Source organism: Crocodylus siamensis, chromosome 5, assembly GCF_052110815.1.
Source record: "Crocodylus siamensis isolate JL-2025a chromosome 5, ASM5211081v1, whole genome shotgun sequence".
NCBI classification, from domain to species: domain Eukaryota; kingdom Metazoa; phylum Chordata; order Crocodylia; family Crocodylidae; genus Crocodylus; species Crocodylus siamensis.
Genome location: NC_143399.1, coordinates 19,136,570 through 19,153,331, shown reverse-complemented (window position 1 = coordinate 19,153,331; position 16,762 = coordinate 19,136,570). Strand labels below are relative to the sequence as shown.

At 45.3% G+C, this 16,762-nt stretch overlaps 1 protein-coding gene across 1 annotated transcript in view; it reads right to left on the bottom strand.

The window, feature by feature from the left end:
• The window catches only part of LRRC7 (leucine rich repeat containing 7), a 231,908-nt gene that overhangs the window by 173,653 nt on the left and 41,493 nt on the right, over positions 1 to 16,762 (bottom strand). Inside the window, exon 4 of the mRNA XM_090049025.1 lies at positions 10,438 to 10,527. Coding sequence (XP_089905151.1) covers positions 10,438 to 10,527 — 90 coding nt within the window. The remainder of the gene's footprint in view (positions 1 to 10,437; positions 10,528 to 16,762) is intronic.

The window sequence follows — 16,762 nt, the reverse complement described above, 5'->3', positions numbered from 1 at the left end:
GAAAGACCTGGAAACTGAAATAGCAGGTCTTGTAGCAAATATTTTTAATATGTCTACCAAGACTTTTGAACAAAATTTTGAAGAAAAGGATAATTAAAAACACTTTGATAAACAGCAAATAAAATGCAACATGGCATGTTATACCAGACAAACCCTGTCACTGTACACAAGTAATGAAAAAAGTGAACAACTTAAAGCACCATATTTCAGAGGTACTATTCTGGAGTGCTTCAGTTACTTTTGGCATTTGAAGCATTTCAATTTTAACCTCTGTCCACACCCTCTAAGAATAAATTGAAAGAGCTTGGCTTGTTTAGTACAGTAAAACAAAAATGCAAAGGAGATATGATTTCAGTCTATAAATACCTCCATTAAATAAGCATCAAGGTCATGAAAAGAAGTGTTTAAGATCAAGGACAATGCTGGCAAAAAAAACAAATGGGTATAAGCCACCCTTGAATAAATTTGGGATTGAAGTTATAAGGTTTATAGCCAATGGGACAGTAAGGTTCTGGAACAGCCTTCCAATAGGAATAGCAGGAGCAAAGCACTGACCTACTATTAAGACAGAGCATGATATATTTATAAAAGGAACTATGCAATGTGTTTGCCTCCAACTTCAAGAAACTAAGGGCAGTAAGTCTAAAAGCTCGTTTCTGCTCTATGATCCTAAATCAATATATTTTCTGAAACCAGTGCAACTTTATGAAGGAAATTATATATTTGTGGAGAAAACAAGAAAGGAAAAAAAATCTCTGGATGATAGTTTTACATTTGAGTGCTCTTCGAGAATGCTCAGGAACTGGTAATATTGTTTCACAAGAGATGGATGGGCAGGGTACAGAAAAAGCTAGAAAAAAAATAAATGCTGTATGTACCAAAAGGAAAGCATGATGGAAAGATGGAAAGAAGGGTAATGGAAAGAAGGGCAGGTAACTGAGGAAGCATAACTATTCCCATACAAAATCAGGAAGGTAAAGATACAAAATGAAATCCATTAAGTGAGAAAAGTTAAAGACAAGAAGAGGATCTCTAAATATGCTGGCCAGAAAAGAAAGACCAGAGAAACTGTTAAATAGCCAGGGTGAGCTCTTAGCAGAAGATTAACTAAGAACAAACCATGTCAAACAAATTTGATCTCCTCCTTTAACAACATAACTGGTTTGCGGGGGATAAAGGGAATGCAGCGGATTTAGTGTATCTGCTCTTCAGTAAGGCTTTTGACAAGGTCCCCCAAGATTGTCTCCTAAATAGATTGGAGAAATGTGGACTAAACAAAACTACTATACATGTGGATAGACAACTGGCTCAATAGCCACAAGCAAAGAATGGTTATAAGTGGATCCGTGTCAAAACAGCAGGAGGTTTCAAGTGGAGTCCCACAAGATCTGTCCTGAGCCTGATGCTATTCAATGTGTTTATTAATGATTTGAATGCTGGAATAGAGAATTTCTTGAGCAAATCTGCAGACAACACAAAACTAGAAGACTGTGAATACATCAGAGAGTAGGAGTTCAATTCGGAAGTATTTTGATTGATTGGCAAGCCGGGCTAGATCCAGCTCTGACAAGCTGGAGAATAGTTATTCTTCCTGGACAGATTAGTTGCATGGACAGACCATAACTAGATGCTGTTCAACACAGAGAAGCATAAAGTGCTCCATCTGGGGAGGAAAAACCCACAACACACTTACAGGCTCAGTGGTGCTATGCTACCTAGCACCATGTCCAAAAGGGACCTGGGGGTCATAATTGACTATAACATGAATATCAACCACCAGTGTGATGCTACAGTTAGCTGAGCAAACCATATGCTGGCATGCATCTCAAACAAAACTAAGGAAGTTATATTCCCAGTCTACTCAGCACTGGTGAGGCCACAGCTGGAGTACTGTGTCAAGTTCAGGTGCCACACTTCAAGAAGGATGTGGAGAAGCTCAAGACAGTCCAGAGAAGATCAAGTATGATTAGAGACCCAAAGAGCAAGCCATATGAGGAAAGGCTGACAGATATGGGACTTTTCAGCCTAGAAAAGAGAAGACTTTGAGGGAATTTGGTGGCAGCTTACTAATATATCAGGGATGAGTATCAGGGGATGCACAAACAGCTATTCACCAAAGTGCCCCAGGGGAAAACCAGGAGTAATTGTCATAAACTCCTAGCAGAAGGGTTCAGACTGGATATAAGGAAAAACTTCTTTACAGTTTGCGTTACCAGACTTTGGAATAGACTCCCAGTGTGGGTGGTTCAGAAGGAGACTGGATGCACACCTTGCTGAGGTCATTTGACCCCGGCAGTCTTTCCTGAGCAAGGGAGCTGAACCTGATGATCTAATGAGGTCCCTGCCAGCCCTAAACTTCTGTGAATCTGTGAAAGTGTCAGGTGCTACACCCTGGGAAGAATAATCAAAAACTGGCTGCATGGCAGCACAGCAGAGAAGGATCTAGGAGTCTTGGAAGATCACAGATTCTGTGACTTAGTATAGACAGTCAAAAAGCCCCAGACTGAATGGATTCAATCTTTGCAGGTCAGGCTAAGATGCATAGATTGAACTGATAAGCAGGGATCCAGGTTTTCCATTTCCCATGGAAAAAACACATGGATTTTCCCTTTTAACTGAGAAAAATGCGAATATTACATTTTAATGGAGAAACACAGATTTTCCACATTTGGAAAAATTATTTGCAGAGTTCCAGCCCGCAAGGGACTGGGGGAAGTGGGAAGAGGGTGGTGAGGCAAGGAGTGCTATGTGCATGTGTGCACTCACACATGCATATGACCACCAGGCAGCCTGGAAAGCAGCTCCCAGGGGATGAGGGGGGGATTGAAGTCCCCACAAGGAGGGAGTTGTGCAGGGCTGGAGCTGGGGCTGGGGCTGCTGCCCAGCCTAGGCAGTGCACGAGGCTTGGGGCCTGGGGCCAGAATGTGTGGCTGCAGGGCCTGGGCGGGGAGCAGGATGGGGCTGCAGGTGGCTCGTCCAGGGGGCAGGGAAGAGGCTGGTTCCCCACCACTGCATGCTGTCCTGGGTGGGTGGGTATGGGAGCCTATGGGGTGGGGGTGAGTGCAGATGGGGATTTTTGCATGGGGAGGGGGAGGGTGGATGCTGCCTACTATGTGCTCAGGCTTCCCACCCTGCTGCCCTCCCCCCAGGGACCTCCACAGCTCAGCTCAGGACCTGGTGCAGCAGGGAGAGCAGGGCCAGGCAGGTAAACTCAGTGCCACCACTGCAAGCCCAATGCTGCCCTGGTGAGGCACCTTCTGCCCACCAAGCAGAAGCAGGGGTGGCAGCACAGTCCTGCCTGCTGGGCTGTGAAACCCCTAGGGGGAGGGGAGCAGGGCAGGGAGCCAAAGCCCACAGCAGGCTGTTTGCACCTACCTGCCCCCCACAGGCTCCACTCCCACTGTGCCACCCACGGCGGAGAGTGAGCCAGGCTCTGTGTTTGCTGCACCACAGCAGCCACCTACCTGCCATGGGCACAGGAGCTGCTGCAGGGAGCAGGGGATTCTGGACCCAAGTCCCTGGCCCCATAGCCCTGGCAGAGGGCTGTGGGTGGGGACTGAGGGGCATCAGCAGGGATGGGAGGACTGTCGATGGGAAATAAAGGGTACCAGCAGGGCTGGAGGGATGTGGCTTGGGAGTGAGGGGCCAGGACCTGTGTCCTGGTGAGCAAAGGGGGCAGGGGAAACCCTGATTTTCCACGATAATATCCAAAATCAAATACCAAAATGTATAAGTAAATAAAATGTATTTTATCATAGTGATTGAGGCACTGGTAGGCTTCCTAATTGCTTTAAAATTGTAAATATATCAATAAAATATTGTATTCAACTCATATCTATATAATTTGCAATTTTTAAACAGAGAAAACCAGGATACCTGCTGCTAAGCAAATGAACAGATATTCACTTTTGATTCCAGAAATGCAACCACATGCCTGCGCTGGCCCTGGCCAGAAGTTTGGGGGGTGGGGGGGGAGGCACTAGAGCATACCTCCCTGTTTGGCTGAAGCAGACAACTTGGGCCAAAGCTAGCCCGCCACCCTGAGAGGGGGATTTTTGGGGGAGGTGCAAAGCATTCTGGGGATGCTGGAAGACTGTGAGTTAACTTGAATCTGGAGGGAATCTGGGACAGAAGTTCAATAAACTGGTTTAACTAAAATCATTTAAGTCTGATACTACATCCATCCACATTTATCTTCAACCAGTTTCACCCATTTTGAAAGGGGTTTATGGGTACTGAACTTCTGTTGTGTTACAGATTTGAACTAGTTTCCAAGCACATATACTGGTTTATGTGTAACTTCTGTGCCTAGCCAATGAGTCTCCAGTGTAATGCTGCTGCATGAAAGTCATATACGTTTTTCAGCTGCAACAATAGCAGCATTACGTGCAAGACACAGGAACTGACAGTGCCTCCTTATCTGACACTGGTTAGGCCTCATCTAAAGTATTATGTGTAATTTTAGGTTCCACATTTTAGGAAGGATATGAAGAAGTCAGAGAGGGTCTAGAGTTATGTGACAACAGGACATGAAGGCAAGCCATAGGAGGAGAGGATAAAAATATAGTCATGTTCATTTTGCAAAAAAAGTGGGACATGATAGCTGTCTTCAAATATCTGCAGGATTGCCATAAAGAAAAGAGAACACTTTTTCTCTCTTGCTGCAGAGAGCAGAGCACAGACAATGACTTGAATCTGTAGCAAAGTAGGCTTAGATTAAGCATCAGGGGAAACTTCACTGCAAGAACAGTGAGGCAGTGTAATAGATTGCCTAAGTCATGGAATCTTCTTCACTGGAGCTTTTTAAGGGTTGAATAAGTATTAATTAGGGATGATCTATGAGTAGCTATGTCTGGAGCACTCTGTGGAGGATGACAGTTGGAAGCCCAGGAGCCTCCCCAAACACAGACTGCTGGGAGATAATGAGAGGAGTTCTGTAGCCTAAGCAGGTGGATGTTGTGAAATGACTGTGCTCAGCAGCAGTGGGGTGAAGCAGAGCTCCATGGCTGGTTTGGTAATGAAAGAAGATGAAACAAACTGATATAAGATTCACGGTGGGGATACAGAAAGACTGCCAAGTAAGAGGGTATGTGATGCGTAGAGCTATGTTTGCTGCCCTCAAGTTGCAGAGCAGAATGTCTTCCCCATTCTCCTAGGCTTTGCTGATTGCCATTTGAGAGATGAGAAGGATTTTTTTTTCCTCCTCCTGTTTCTACAGGTGTTAGACTCTTCTTTTGGGTTTTTTTCTGCCTTCCACAGAAGCAGTGGATGTTGGCTGTGGCCAAGACTGGGGATTTTGACTGGACTGGGACAGTGCTGCTGCTGGAATTAAATGGGAAGGTCTCTGGAGAGAGGACCTCAGCTTATAGAATCATAGAAGTAGGGTCGGAAGGGACCTCATAGATCTTCAAGTCTGACCCCCCCGCCTGGGCAGGACAAAAACTGGGCTCAAAAACTGCAGCCAGGTAGGCATCAAGCCTCTTCTTAAAGACCCCCAGGGTAGGAGCCAGCACCACTTCCCTTGGAAGTTGGTTCCAACTCCTAGCCGCCCTGACAGTGAAGTAGTTCTTATGGATGTCTAATCTAAACTTACTCTCCAATAATTTGGGGCCGCTATTCCTTGTTATGCCGGGGGGGATAAGGGAAACAAGGTCTCTTCCAAACCCTTCTGGTTCCCCCTACTGACTTTATAGATGGTCACCAGGTCCCCTCCTCAGCCTTCTTTGTGAAGGCTGAACAGGTTCAAGTCCCACAGTCTCTCATTGTAGGGTCTGCCCTGTTGTCCCTGGATCATGCGGGTGGCCCTCCTCTGGACCCTCTCAATGTTGTCCACATCCCTCCTAAAGTAGGGCACACAGAACTGGACACAGTACTCCAGCTGTGGCCTGACCAGTGTTGCATAGAGGGGGAGGATCACCTCCTTGGCCCTACCTGAGATGCACCTGTGGATGCACAACAAGGTCTGGTTAGCCCTGCCAACCCTGACCTCACATTGTTGGCCCATGTTCATCTTGGAGTCAATAATGACTCCAAGATCCCTTTCTGCCTCCGTGCTCTCAAGAAGGGAGTTTCCCATCTTATAAGTGTGCTGCTGGTTACTACTGCTCAAGTGCAGCACCCTGCATTTGTCAGTATTGAAATGCATCCTGTTTTTGTTAGCCCACCCCTGTAACCTATCCACATCTTGCTGTAGTCTTTCCCTCTCTACTAGCATGCTCACCTCACCCCAAATTTTGGTATCAACAGCAAATTTAAACAGGTTGCTTTTCATCCCGTTGTCCAAATCGCTGATAAAGAAATTGAACAGTGCAGGCCCAAGGACTGAGTCCTAGGGGATTCTGCTGCCCACTTCTCCCCAGGTCGAATATGACCCATCCACCACCAGCCTCTGAGTACAACCCTTCAGCCAATCTGCAGTCCATCTGACTGTGTAGGCATCAGTGCCACAGTCATCCAATTTCTTAATGAGGATGGGGTGAGAGACGGTGTGAAAGGCCTTGCTGAAGTCCAGAAAGACTGCATCCACGGTGACACCTGCATCCAATGCTTTTGTGACCTGAACATAAAAGGCAAATCAGGTTGGTCTGACACAACCTGCCCCTAATGAAACAGTGCTGGTTGCCCTTGAGCATCATCTCTGAAGCTGGCCCATCGCAGATGTGCTCATGATGATCTTCTCAAAGAGTTTCCCTAGGACTGAGGTAAGACTGACGGGCCTACAGTTGCCCGGATCCTCCCTCCTCCCTTTTTTAAAGATGGGGACCGTGTTGGCTATCTTCCAATCATCTGGCACCTGGCCCAAGCTCCACGAGCGCTGGTAAAGCTGTGCCAAGGGCCCTACAATAACCCCTGCTAGCTCCCTCAACACCCTGGGGTGGAGAGCATCTGGACCTGCTGATCTGAACACATCCAGCCCCTCCAGAAGCTCTCTAACCCGGTCCTCCCCAACCTGAGGTCTGGTGGCGTTCCCCTCAAGTCCATCTTGCATCACGGTGGGGAAGTCCCGGTCCCTGCACAAGAAAATGGAGGTGAAGAATTGGTTAAAGAGGTCTGCTTTCTCCTCTGGAGCAACCACCAGATTGCCCAGTGTATCTGGCAGGGGCCCCACGTTTCCTGGTGCCTTCTTCATCCTCCCTATATATTTGAAAAAGGACTTTTTATTATCTTTGATCTTGGATGCTATGCTCTATGTCTGCCTTAGCTTTCCTGACAGCCCCCCTACAGGCCCGAGCAGAGGAGGTATACTCCTCCTTGGAGATAGCACCCCACTTCCACCAAGCGTACACCGCCTTTTTGGCAATCGGGGATTCCCAGATGCCCTTGGTGAGCTGGGGGGCTTTTGGGCACTCTTGCCCCCCTTGCTTCTTGTTGGGATGGTCACCCCTTGGGCCCTGAGTATCATCTCCTTAAGGAACGACCACTCATCTTGGGCACTGAGTTCCCCTGCCCTCAAGAATGCCAGCGCCTCTCCCACTAATCTCCTCAACTTGTTGAAGCTGAACCTCTTGAAGTGCAGGGCTACTGCCTTGCTGCAGGCCCCTGACAACCTGCACTGGATGGTGAATTCCAGCAAGCAATGATCGCTATCACCCAGGTGATCAAGAGCCTGGAGGCCAGATAATGGTCAGACTGATTGCTGTACTTGGGATCAGGAAGTAATTTTACCCTACAGTCGGATTGGAATGGGCTGTGGGGAGATTTGTCTTCTTTTGTAGCAGAGTACATGGCCCCGTCCTTAGATCTCTCAAGTGCATTTTAATAACCCTTGCAGCAGCAGAACACTGAACACCATTATGCCTATGCTTCACCTATGGAAGGTTAGGATGTTATCCTTTGTAATTGCACAATAAGGTTGATTGCATGGTTTTAGTAGTGGGTTACGCTGGGATTTATTTGAGATGATTTTGATAGGGATGATTCCACCTCAGGCAGGGGGTTGGACTAGATGATGTCTAGATGTCCCTTCCAGCCCTACTTGTCTAGGATTCTATGATACATTTAACGGACAGACCGAATCCATGTCATATTTATGTTTATTTTTCGCTATCCTTAGTATATTGCCTATTATCCACCCACTAATACTGGGGTTGAAAGCCTATAGCCCATTGGCTGGATCCAGACTGAAAAGCCATCTGATGCAGCCCACAGATGTGGGGCTTTGGGGGATTCAGGAGGTACTTGGCTGACTGTAGGAACTACCCCTCTGCTATCAGGGGAACAAGTGGTAGTGGCAGGCATTTTCTTTGTACCACTGCAGGAAAAATCACAGAAGCTTCTGGGTCCTACCATCCAACCTCTGCCCACCTCTGACCTGAACTGGATCACACTGGGTCTTAAAAAGGTTGCTGACTGTTGTGCGAAAATATCTCCCTTGGGGCTCATTTGAATATTTGAAATGCTTAAGCAAATTCAAATTACCATTTTTTTGTTTTTCTGTTCAAATGGAAATGATCTCAAAAACTTCTCCTGCCTCAGGCCCAAAACTCATAAGCTTCAGTTCTTGGTCAGTGACAGAAAGTTGAAAGAAAGGTATAAAATGTTTTAAGTTCAGAATAGGGCTGTTGGAACGGGAGATTCCCAGATTACCAGTGGAACACAGCAAATGCTCCTTGAGTTAGCAGACTTCAAAATCATGACTTTTAAAATATAATAAAAAAAAAGATTGTAGGTAATTATCATAATTTTTTTTTTACGGCTGCCACTGAGCCTTATACAATTTGATTTCTGGTAGCTAAAACAACTGGCTTTGCAGAAAAAAATATTACAAGACATCACCAGTACTTTTTTTTAAATTCCTTAAAACATGCCCATGAGGTATGTATGAGACATAGTGATACCATTGTGTGTTATATCCATTTTATCAGCATTTATACAGAATGACTTCCAGTACCTGATAATTATACCACAGAAACGTAGAAAGGAAGTGGACATCAAGAAGCCACCTTGTCTACTCCACTTTACTGAGACAGGATCAGGTATATCTATACCATCTATAACAGATATTAATCTAACCTGTTCTAAAAAAACCCAAAGGTGGTGATTCCACAATCTAGTCATGCCATATCACCTATTTATTCCCTATTTTATATATATATTTCATATCAGCCACACAGACATAGTGCATTTATATGTAAAATGTTTCACATATTTACTTTAAACAGTGTATATCCTGCACCAAATTCAGCAATACTTACTCAAGAAAATCTTCTTATGATTTCTCAGGAGATTTATTTGAGTGGAATTTAAGCCACTTAGAAGACTGTAATGTTAGCCCTTGTCTTAAAACCGTCATCAGAATTGCCAGGCAGCACGCCCAGACAGCAGGCAGAGAAAACAAAAACAGCAAACAGCCAAGAGTAATGCAGTCGAAGCACCATTCTGATTATTGTGCCCAATTATGGCTGCGCTAATGCCTTCCATCTGCCACAGGACCTCCAATGGCATGCCCAAGAATTTTGCAGCTGCTGCAGGGTTGATGAGGTACCTGACTTCCACATTTTTTAGTATTCCATGTTATAACTTTGATTTTATTCTTGGGCTTTTGGGGATGTTTCGTCCTGATTTTCTGTTCTTTTTTTTTCAGCTCTTCTCTCTGTTTCCCCATTATTGGCTGGTCTCTCCCACATCCACAAAAGCACAGACCCTTTTCTCCCTGGCTCTTCTGCATTTCCTCTTTGCTCGTTCTACCATATTCATTCAATTCTCCTCTTCCTTGTTGACTCATAATCCTTTATTCCTGTTCATCCTCTTCTCCCCACAATCAAGAGGAGCAGACTCTGTTCTGCCATAATCTAGGTCCCCTTCATTCAAAGATAGGGGATCAGAAATGCAGACACCAGCTACCTACAGGCTGGATAAAGGTGCTCAGTGAAACCAATTTGCTTACATAAATGTAAAGGGCTGTGTAGCAGGTCCAGGGGTCCATCCTCATGCATATTATTTTTATTCTGGCATCTGTTTGTTTAGCACTAGTCATTTTCTTGTACCTGCCTCTTCCTAAATGCCCAAACTTCTCTCTGCTCTTCACAACTTCTTCCTCTAACCTCCTCCTTGAGGTCCATAAGAGTCCACACCTGAATAAGACCTTATTTGGGCAGGCTTACAGCATGTGGACTTATGTTTGTGGATATTGTTTTATTATGTCCTATTTTATTCTAGTATTTTATCATTTTTTAGGATTTATCCTATCTTTATTGTGAACAGCTTGGAGCCTTTTTGGGGAGGGCAGAATATAAGTCAAATCAATAAATAAATAAATGCAACTGACCCCCTCAAGGTTCCCAGTTGATACCAATTTCACTACCAATTACAATCGTTCCTCAGAAAAGGTCTGTAAGGACTAAAAATCCTCCATACATTTCTACTTCTTATCAATGCCGCTCCTAGATGGTTCTATAAAGCTAAATCATGTTTCACATGGGGTTTAACAATCCTTACCTTCCAAAGTTAGCAGGAAGAAACTCCAGAAAGGCATCATTTAGGTAGAGCTGAGTCAAGTTTAAAAGCTGTGTAAAGCCATCTGGTAGCCTAAAAAAGAGTTAGAGGAGTTAAAGTCTTTGCATCAATGTTGCTATAGAGACAATAAAAATGTAAGTCTCTAAGGAGAAGCATGACACATTCTCCACTCTCATCTCACTTTGCGACACAAATAGTGAAGAAGAATGTCTTGAGTAACTTGTTATAGCCAGCATTTTTGCCTGCTTTTAAACCATCATTTTCAGGCTATTATCACAGGATGAGATTTATATGCATGACACATTCAAACTACAGCACCCTTTTCTCTTGTCCTACTTTACGCTTTTTAGAAGAGGATATCTTAACGGAAATGATAAGCATATGCTAAGTGCCTCACATTTCATAACTTCTTGAATAGGGTTCCAGTTCTTTTTTTTAAAACAGCCTGTGCTTTCGTTAGAGATGCAATCATGCACTTTTACATAGATTAAAAGTTTATTTTACTATTGTCACGAACTTGGGGTAGTCATTTACACTTGATAAGTGATCCTCATATATTCTCGTCTTGATTTGACAGCAATTTGCCCACAGATTGTACTGGTATAAATAACCACATATGGTGCAGATGCCCAATAAAGGTAGATAGTGAGGACCGTTTCAAATGAAAAAGCAGTCAACCACATAACCACAAATCCATTAAAATGTTTTCAGTACTTTGATAACTAACAACATGTGCTTTCTAATGTTTGATTATAGATATTGTTGCATGTTAAAATATATTTCATAGATTTCATAGACATCAGGGCTGGAAGGGACCTCGAGAGATCATCGAGTCCAGCCCCCTGCCCAAAGGGCAGGAAGTCAGCTGGGGTCATATGCTGTGTGAGACTGGATAAAGTAGTCTATTATATTTTTGCTGAAAATAGTAAGTATTTAAGTACTCTTGACTGGTCCTTTATTTTAAATTCATTGCATCACAATTTCTATAGGAAGCTTTATCAAATACATTTCCATGATATATTATTAATATGTCAGCCTTATTTCAGCATGTATTATCTGTGGAACCAGTCTTTGACACTGTCATGAAAGAGAACAGAACAGATTGTACCACAAAGCTGTTTCCTTAAATTAGAAGACTAATGGTATAGATATACCAAAGGGTATGTCTATACAGCACAGAGCAGTGAGAAGCATTAGCCCAGGCAGAGCAGTCTGCTAATGTGACAAGACTGCTTTAAGCACCCAAGCTAGCTTGTCCAGCTCAGGCACCTTCAGAGAGCAATGCATGTATATGTATTAAAGCCCTAAGGCAACATTCTATACTGCTAAAGAAAAAGGTGTGTAAATCAAAATACCTTTGGCCTCAAGGAGGTGTGTGTAACTCATGCCATATCATGACAAAACTTCTACTGACTTAAGAACTAATAGGACTGAACCCCAAAAAGGCTATTAAGTATTCCTTGGATTTGGATTTGATTATAGTGAAAGTTCTCCAAGATGGCATGATGCCCTTTATTACATCACACAGTGATTATTCAGTGAAAGAAATAGAACTAATTGGCTACTACATTTTTTTACTGCACATTATAGTTACTGTACTATGAGGGAAGCTAATCAGTTACTATTTAACTATGCTACACTTTTGACTGCACTTCAAAGGCATGGACAAACATACATTTATTGTGCTTTGAGTGTCTTGAAAGTGCTATAAAAAGTGAAGGACCAGAACCATATAAAAATGACACTAGAGGAAATTGGAATAATTATGAAGTGCTTCAAGTTACATTTGTCTCTCCACCAGAACACAGCAGGGAGTTGGCCAGCCCAGCAGTATTCCTCTTCCCCACCAAAACCCTATGCACAATGCGTAGTTACCCTATAGAAAGCTGAAGAGCTAAAAGACCTTGAGAAATGATGGCTCTCCCACAGCCAACCATCCCATCATTCACAATTGGGTACCGACTAACTTAGCTGAAGAGTTAAAACCTGCTTGGCTTCTGGAAGAGTGCTGTTCCTTTTTCCTCTGATTATATTGCTGGCCAACCAGACCCCCCCTCAATGCCCAAAGCTCTGCTGTCTGCTGCTATTGGGCTCCCCCAAACTTCTATAAATCCCTTGGCCCAGAATTGGAAACAGAGCTGCTCCTCCCCTGGTCCTATTGCTCCCCTGACTCCTAATGCTTCCCCCACTTTGATCACTTGCTTTTCCCCCATCATTCCCTTTCCTGCTGCCTGGAAGAACATGGCCACTCCTACTACACCTTCACCCTGGGCCTGCTCCACTTGTGACCAAGCACACTGGGAAAAAATGGATCTTTTAGCCAAAGAAATATTGTATTTTCAAAGGCAAAAAGTCTAAGCGATGCACCTGGTTTCTAAATGGAGAAGGCATTTACAACAACTCCAGGCTTGCAAGCAGTAGAAATTATAACTTCTCAGCCCTAGTATTCCAGTCATACCCACAGCAATGAGTAGATTTAATTCCTCCCAGAAATCCAAACCATGGCATTAATGTCACAGAGAACAGTTGTTTGGCCCTTCTGGTTTGCAAGATCACAAGGCAGAACACTCTCTCTTTCAGCAATTGGAGTGTGCAGGCTGAAGGTCCTCCCCTGACACAGCACAACATCCTCAGCACCTCACTGATAGCAAACATAGAAGGAACACGTCACTAAAAATAATGGGACAATGCAAAATGGAAAATTGTTGGGAGCACTGAGGTTTAGCGGCCAGCAAACCTCCATTCCCTTTCCACCATGTTCCCTTAAAATTCAGGGAGAGGCCCACAGTAGCCAAAGTAAGGGTTGCCCTTCTGTAGGCTAATCTCATACCTCAGGGTTACCAAAGCTTCTCTAAATGCTTAAGGGTGACTGATGAACAAGGACTCCCAGCCAAGATGATCAGGTCAGGTATACTTACCATCTCTAAAGTTTAGGCCAAATATGAAAAGGCTCCTGAAACAGAATGCCAGAACTTATCTGGGAGTTCAGAACTTAGTGTCAACTTAGCAACAGCAGGGCACCAGACTACCCAGCGTTGACCCTGAGATGGTGCAGAGTCACTTGGAAGGACTGGATGCGTTTAAGTCACCAGGCCCGGATGACCTCCATCCAAGGGTACTGAAGGCACTGGCTGATGTCATTGCACAGCCACTGGCAAGAATATTTTAGTACTCATGGCACATGGGCCAGGTCCCAGAGGACTGGAAAAGGGCCAATGTGGTCCCTATTTTCAAGAAGGGAAGGAAGGAGGATCCAGGCAACTATAGGCCAGTCAGTCTCACCTCCATCCTTGGCAAAGTCTTTGAAAAGATTATTAAGGCTTATGTATGTGAGAGCCCAGCAGGAAAAATTATACTGAGGGGAAACCAGAATGGGTTCGTAGCAGGTAGATCATGCCTGACTAATCTAGTATCTTTTTATGACCAGGTTACAAAATACCTGGATGCAGGAATAGGGGGTAGATATCGTTCACTTAGACTTCAGAAAGGCCTTTGATATGGTATCTCACCCCATACTGGTGAACAAATTAAGAGGCTGCGACTTGGATGATTACACAGACCAGTGGGTGGCAAATTGGCTAGAGGGTTGTACCCAGAGAGGAGTGGTGGATGGGTCGGTATCAACCTGGAAGGGCGTGGGCAGTGAGATCCCGCAGGGCTCAGTCCTTGGACTGATACTCTTCAATGTCTTCATCAGTGACTTGGACAGGGGAGTGAAGTGTACTCTGTCCAAGTTTGCAGATGATACAAAACTGTGGGGAGAAGCTGACACACCGGAGGGCAGGAAACAACTACAGGCAGACCTGGACAGGTTGGACAAATGGCCAGAAGACAATAGAATGTGATTTAACATGAAGAAATGCAAAGTGCTGCACCTAGGGAGGAAAAATGTCCAGAACACCTACTGCTTAGGAAATGAGCTGCTCGGTAGCACGGAAGCGGAAAGGGATGTCGGAGTCCTAGTTGACTCCAAGATGAACATGAGTCATCAGTGCGACTAATTAGCAAAGCTAATTGCACTTTATCATGCATCAGCAGGTGCATGACAAACAGAACTAAGGAGGTGATACTTTCCCTCTATCGGGCACTGGTCAGACCACAGTTGAAATACTGCATTAAGTTTTGGGCACTACACTTCAAGAGGGATGTGGATAACCTAGAGAGGGTCCAGAGAAGGGCCACTCGTATGGTTAAGGACTTGCAGGCCAAGCCCTACGAGGAGAGACTAGGGCACCTGGACCTCTTCAGCCTCCGCAAGAGAAGGTTGAGAGGCGACCTTGTGACTGCCTATAAATTCATCATGGGGGTGCAGAAGGGAATTGGTGAGGCTCTGCTCACCAAGGCACCCCTGGGGGTCACAAGAAATAATGGCCATAAGCTAGCAGAGAGCAGATTTAGTCTGGACATTAGGAAGAACGTCTTCACAGTTAGAGTGGCCAAAATCTGGAATGGGCTCCCAAGGGAGGTAGTACTCTCCCCTACCTTGGGAGTCTTCAAGAGAAGGTTAGATAGGCATCTGGCTGGGGTCATCTGAACCCAGCACTTTTTTCTGCCTATGCAGGGGGTCAGACTTGATGATCTATTGAGGTCCCTTCTGACCCTAACATCTCTGAATTTATGAAAAAGTGGTGCACTCTTATGCTGTGTCCACATGAGGATGCACATGTATGTTGCAGTGTCTCAAAGGAGTTTGAGATGCCACAGAAGGCACCCCACACATGAGAAAGTGTTCTCCACATTGCATATTTGCAGTATGGACTCTAACTGTGATACCAGGGAATCCTGTTTTTTATATATATATATATATATATATATATATATAAAACCCATGATGGAAAACAGCGGCATGCAGAGTGTGCCCAGAAACAACCAGAAGCTGGCCAGAACATCTCTACGGCTGCTGTGTTCCCCTGCTGCTCCGGCATGCTGCCTCAGCGTGCTAGAAATAATAAATAATAAAAGTGGGGCATGGCTTGTGGCAGCAGCAGGTGATGGGCCCTTGGGGTACTCACGGGCCGCAGCAAGCAGAGCCCCTGAGGATATCGGGCTCCAGCTTAGTCCTAGGAGCTGCATGTGTGTGGGGTCTGTGGAAGGAGGGCTTGTGGGTGTGGGAATGTGGGGGGGGGGTGTGGGGGGCAAGTATGAGGTTTGTCAGGGGTATGGGTGTGGGATTGTGTGTGGGAGGTTTGGGCTTGTGTGGGGGGGTGGGAATGGGGTTTGTGGGGGGGCTGCCCCCCGACATACGCGTCAACCTCCCCCCAGGTTGCACAGCCTCTGCTGCCTGCAGCAGCAGCTGGTGGCAGGCCCTTGGGGCACTAAAAGCCCACAGCAAGGAGAGTCCCCCCAGCAACACACAACTCCGGTTGAGTCCCAGGGACTATATGTGGCTGCATGGAACCCACCCAACCTGATGGTGTGTGGACCAGAAGCTGCAGGGAGTCATATGCCATTGGGCCACGTGTCTCTAGAGGCTTAGTCTCTGGGACCTATTCATGACTGGTGAGATTAAAGTTCACTGCCCAGACCTCTGGGATGTCTTGCCCCAGATCTAACAAATACTGTGTGGCACGGAGGCCGAAAGCCTATCCATGGCAGGTACAGCTTCCTTGCATTCAGGAGCAACCTCAGTACCCTCCACAGTTCCTTGAGGTACCTGTACCCAGAAATACAATCCAAAGGCATCTGGCAGCTGCCCAGCCACTAATTGAAGAGCTTCTTCCTGGCATCTAGTTGTCTAGTTTATGGCTTCAGGAGGCAAGAGAAGAGTGAGTATGTTGGATCCTCAAGTAGGGTTAGAAAGGACAGTCACTCTTTCTGATTCCAAGACAGTGGCATTGCAGGCAAAACTTCCCATGATATCAAAGGCAACAGGCTGGAGTTCCCGCAGACCTCTGCAGTCTTACGTTAATTAGTAAGATCCTGCCACTGCTCAGAACTCTTGGATAAATACTGAGCTGTATCAAGCTGGGCAGAAGGGTGCAGAGGTATGTCCTATATCCTTCTACTGTGGGGGCTATAACTGACTCATTTATGAAATGTTCAAAGTTGTACTGAGGAGAATGTTTGCCTAGGGACGTTTTGCTTGGCTAATAGCACCTGCCACCTCCAAATGCTCCCTGCACAACTATGCTGACCTGGGACCACCCATCTGTTTGAAGTCTCCTCAGCTACTTCTACAGATTTAAGGTTACTATATGCGCATAACCTATTCTTTTGATGTGATGGCATGGAAACCCAATCATACTCTTTGGGCAGACTGGAGGATCTAAAGCTGGTATAAGCTATCAGCACAAACAAAGGAAATACA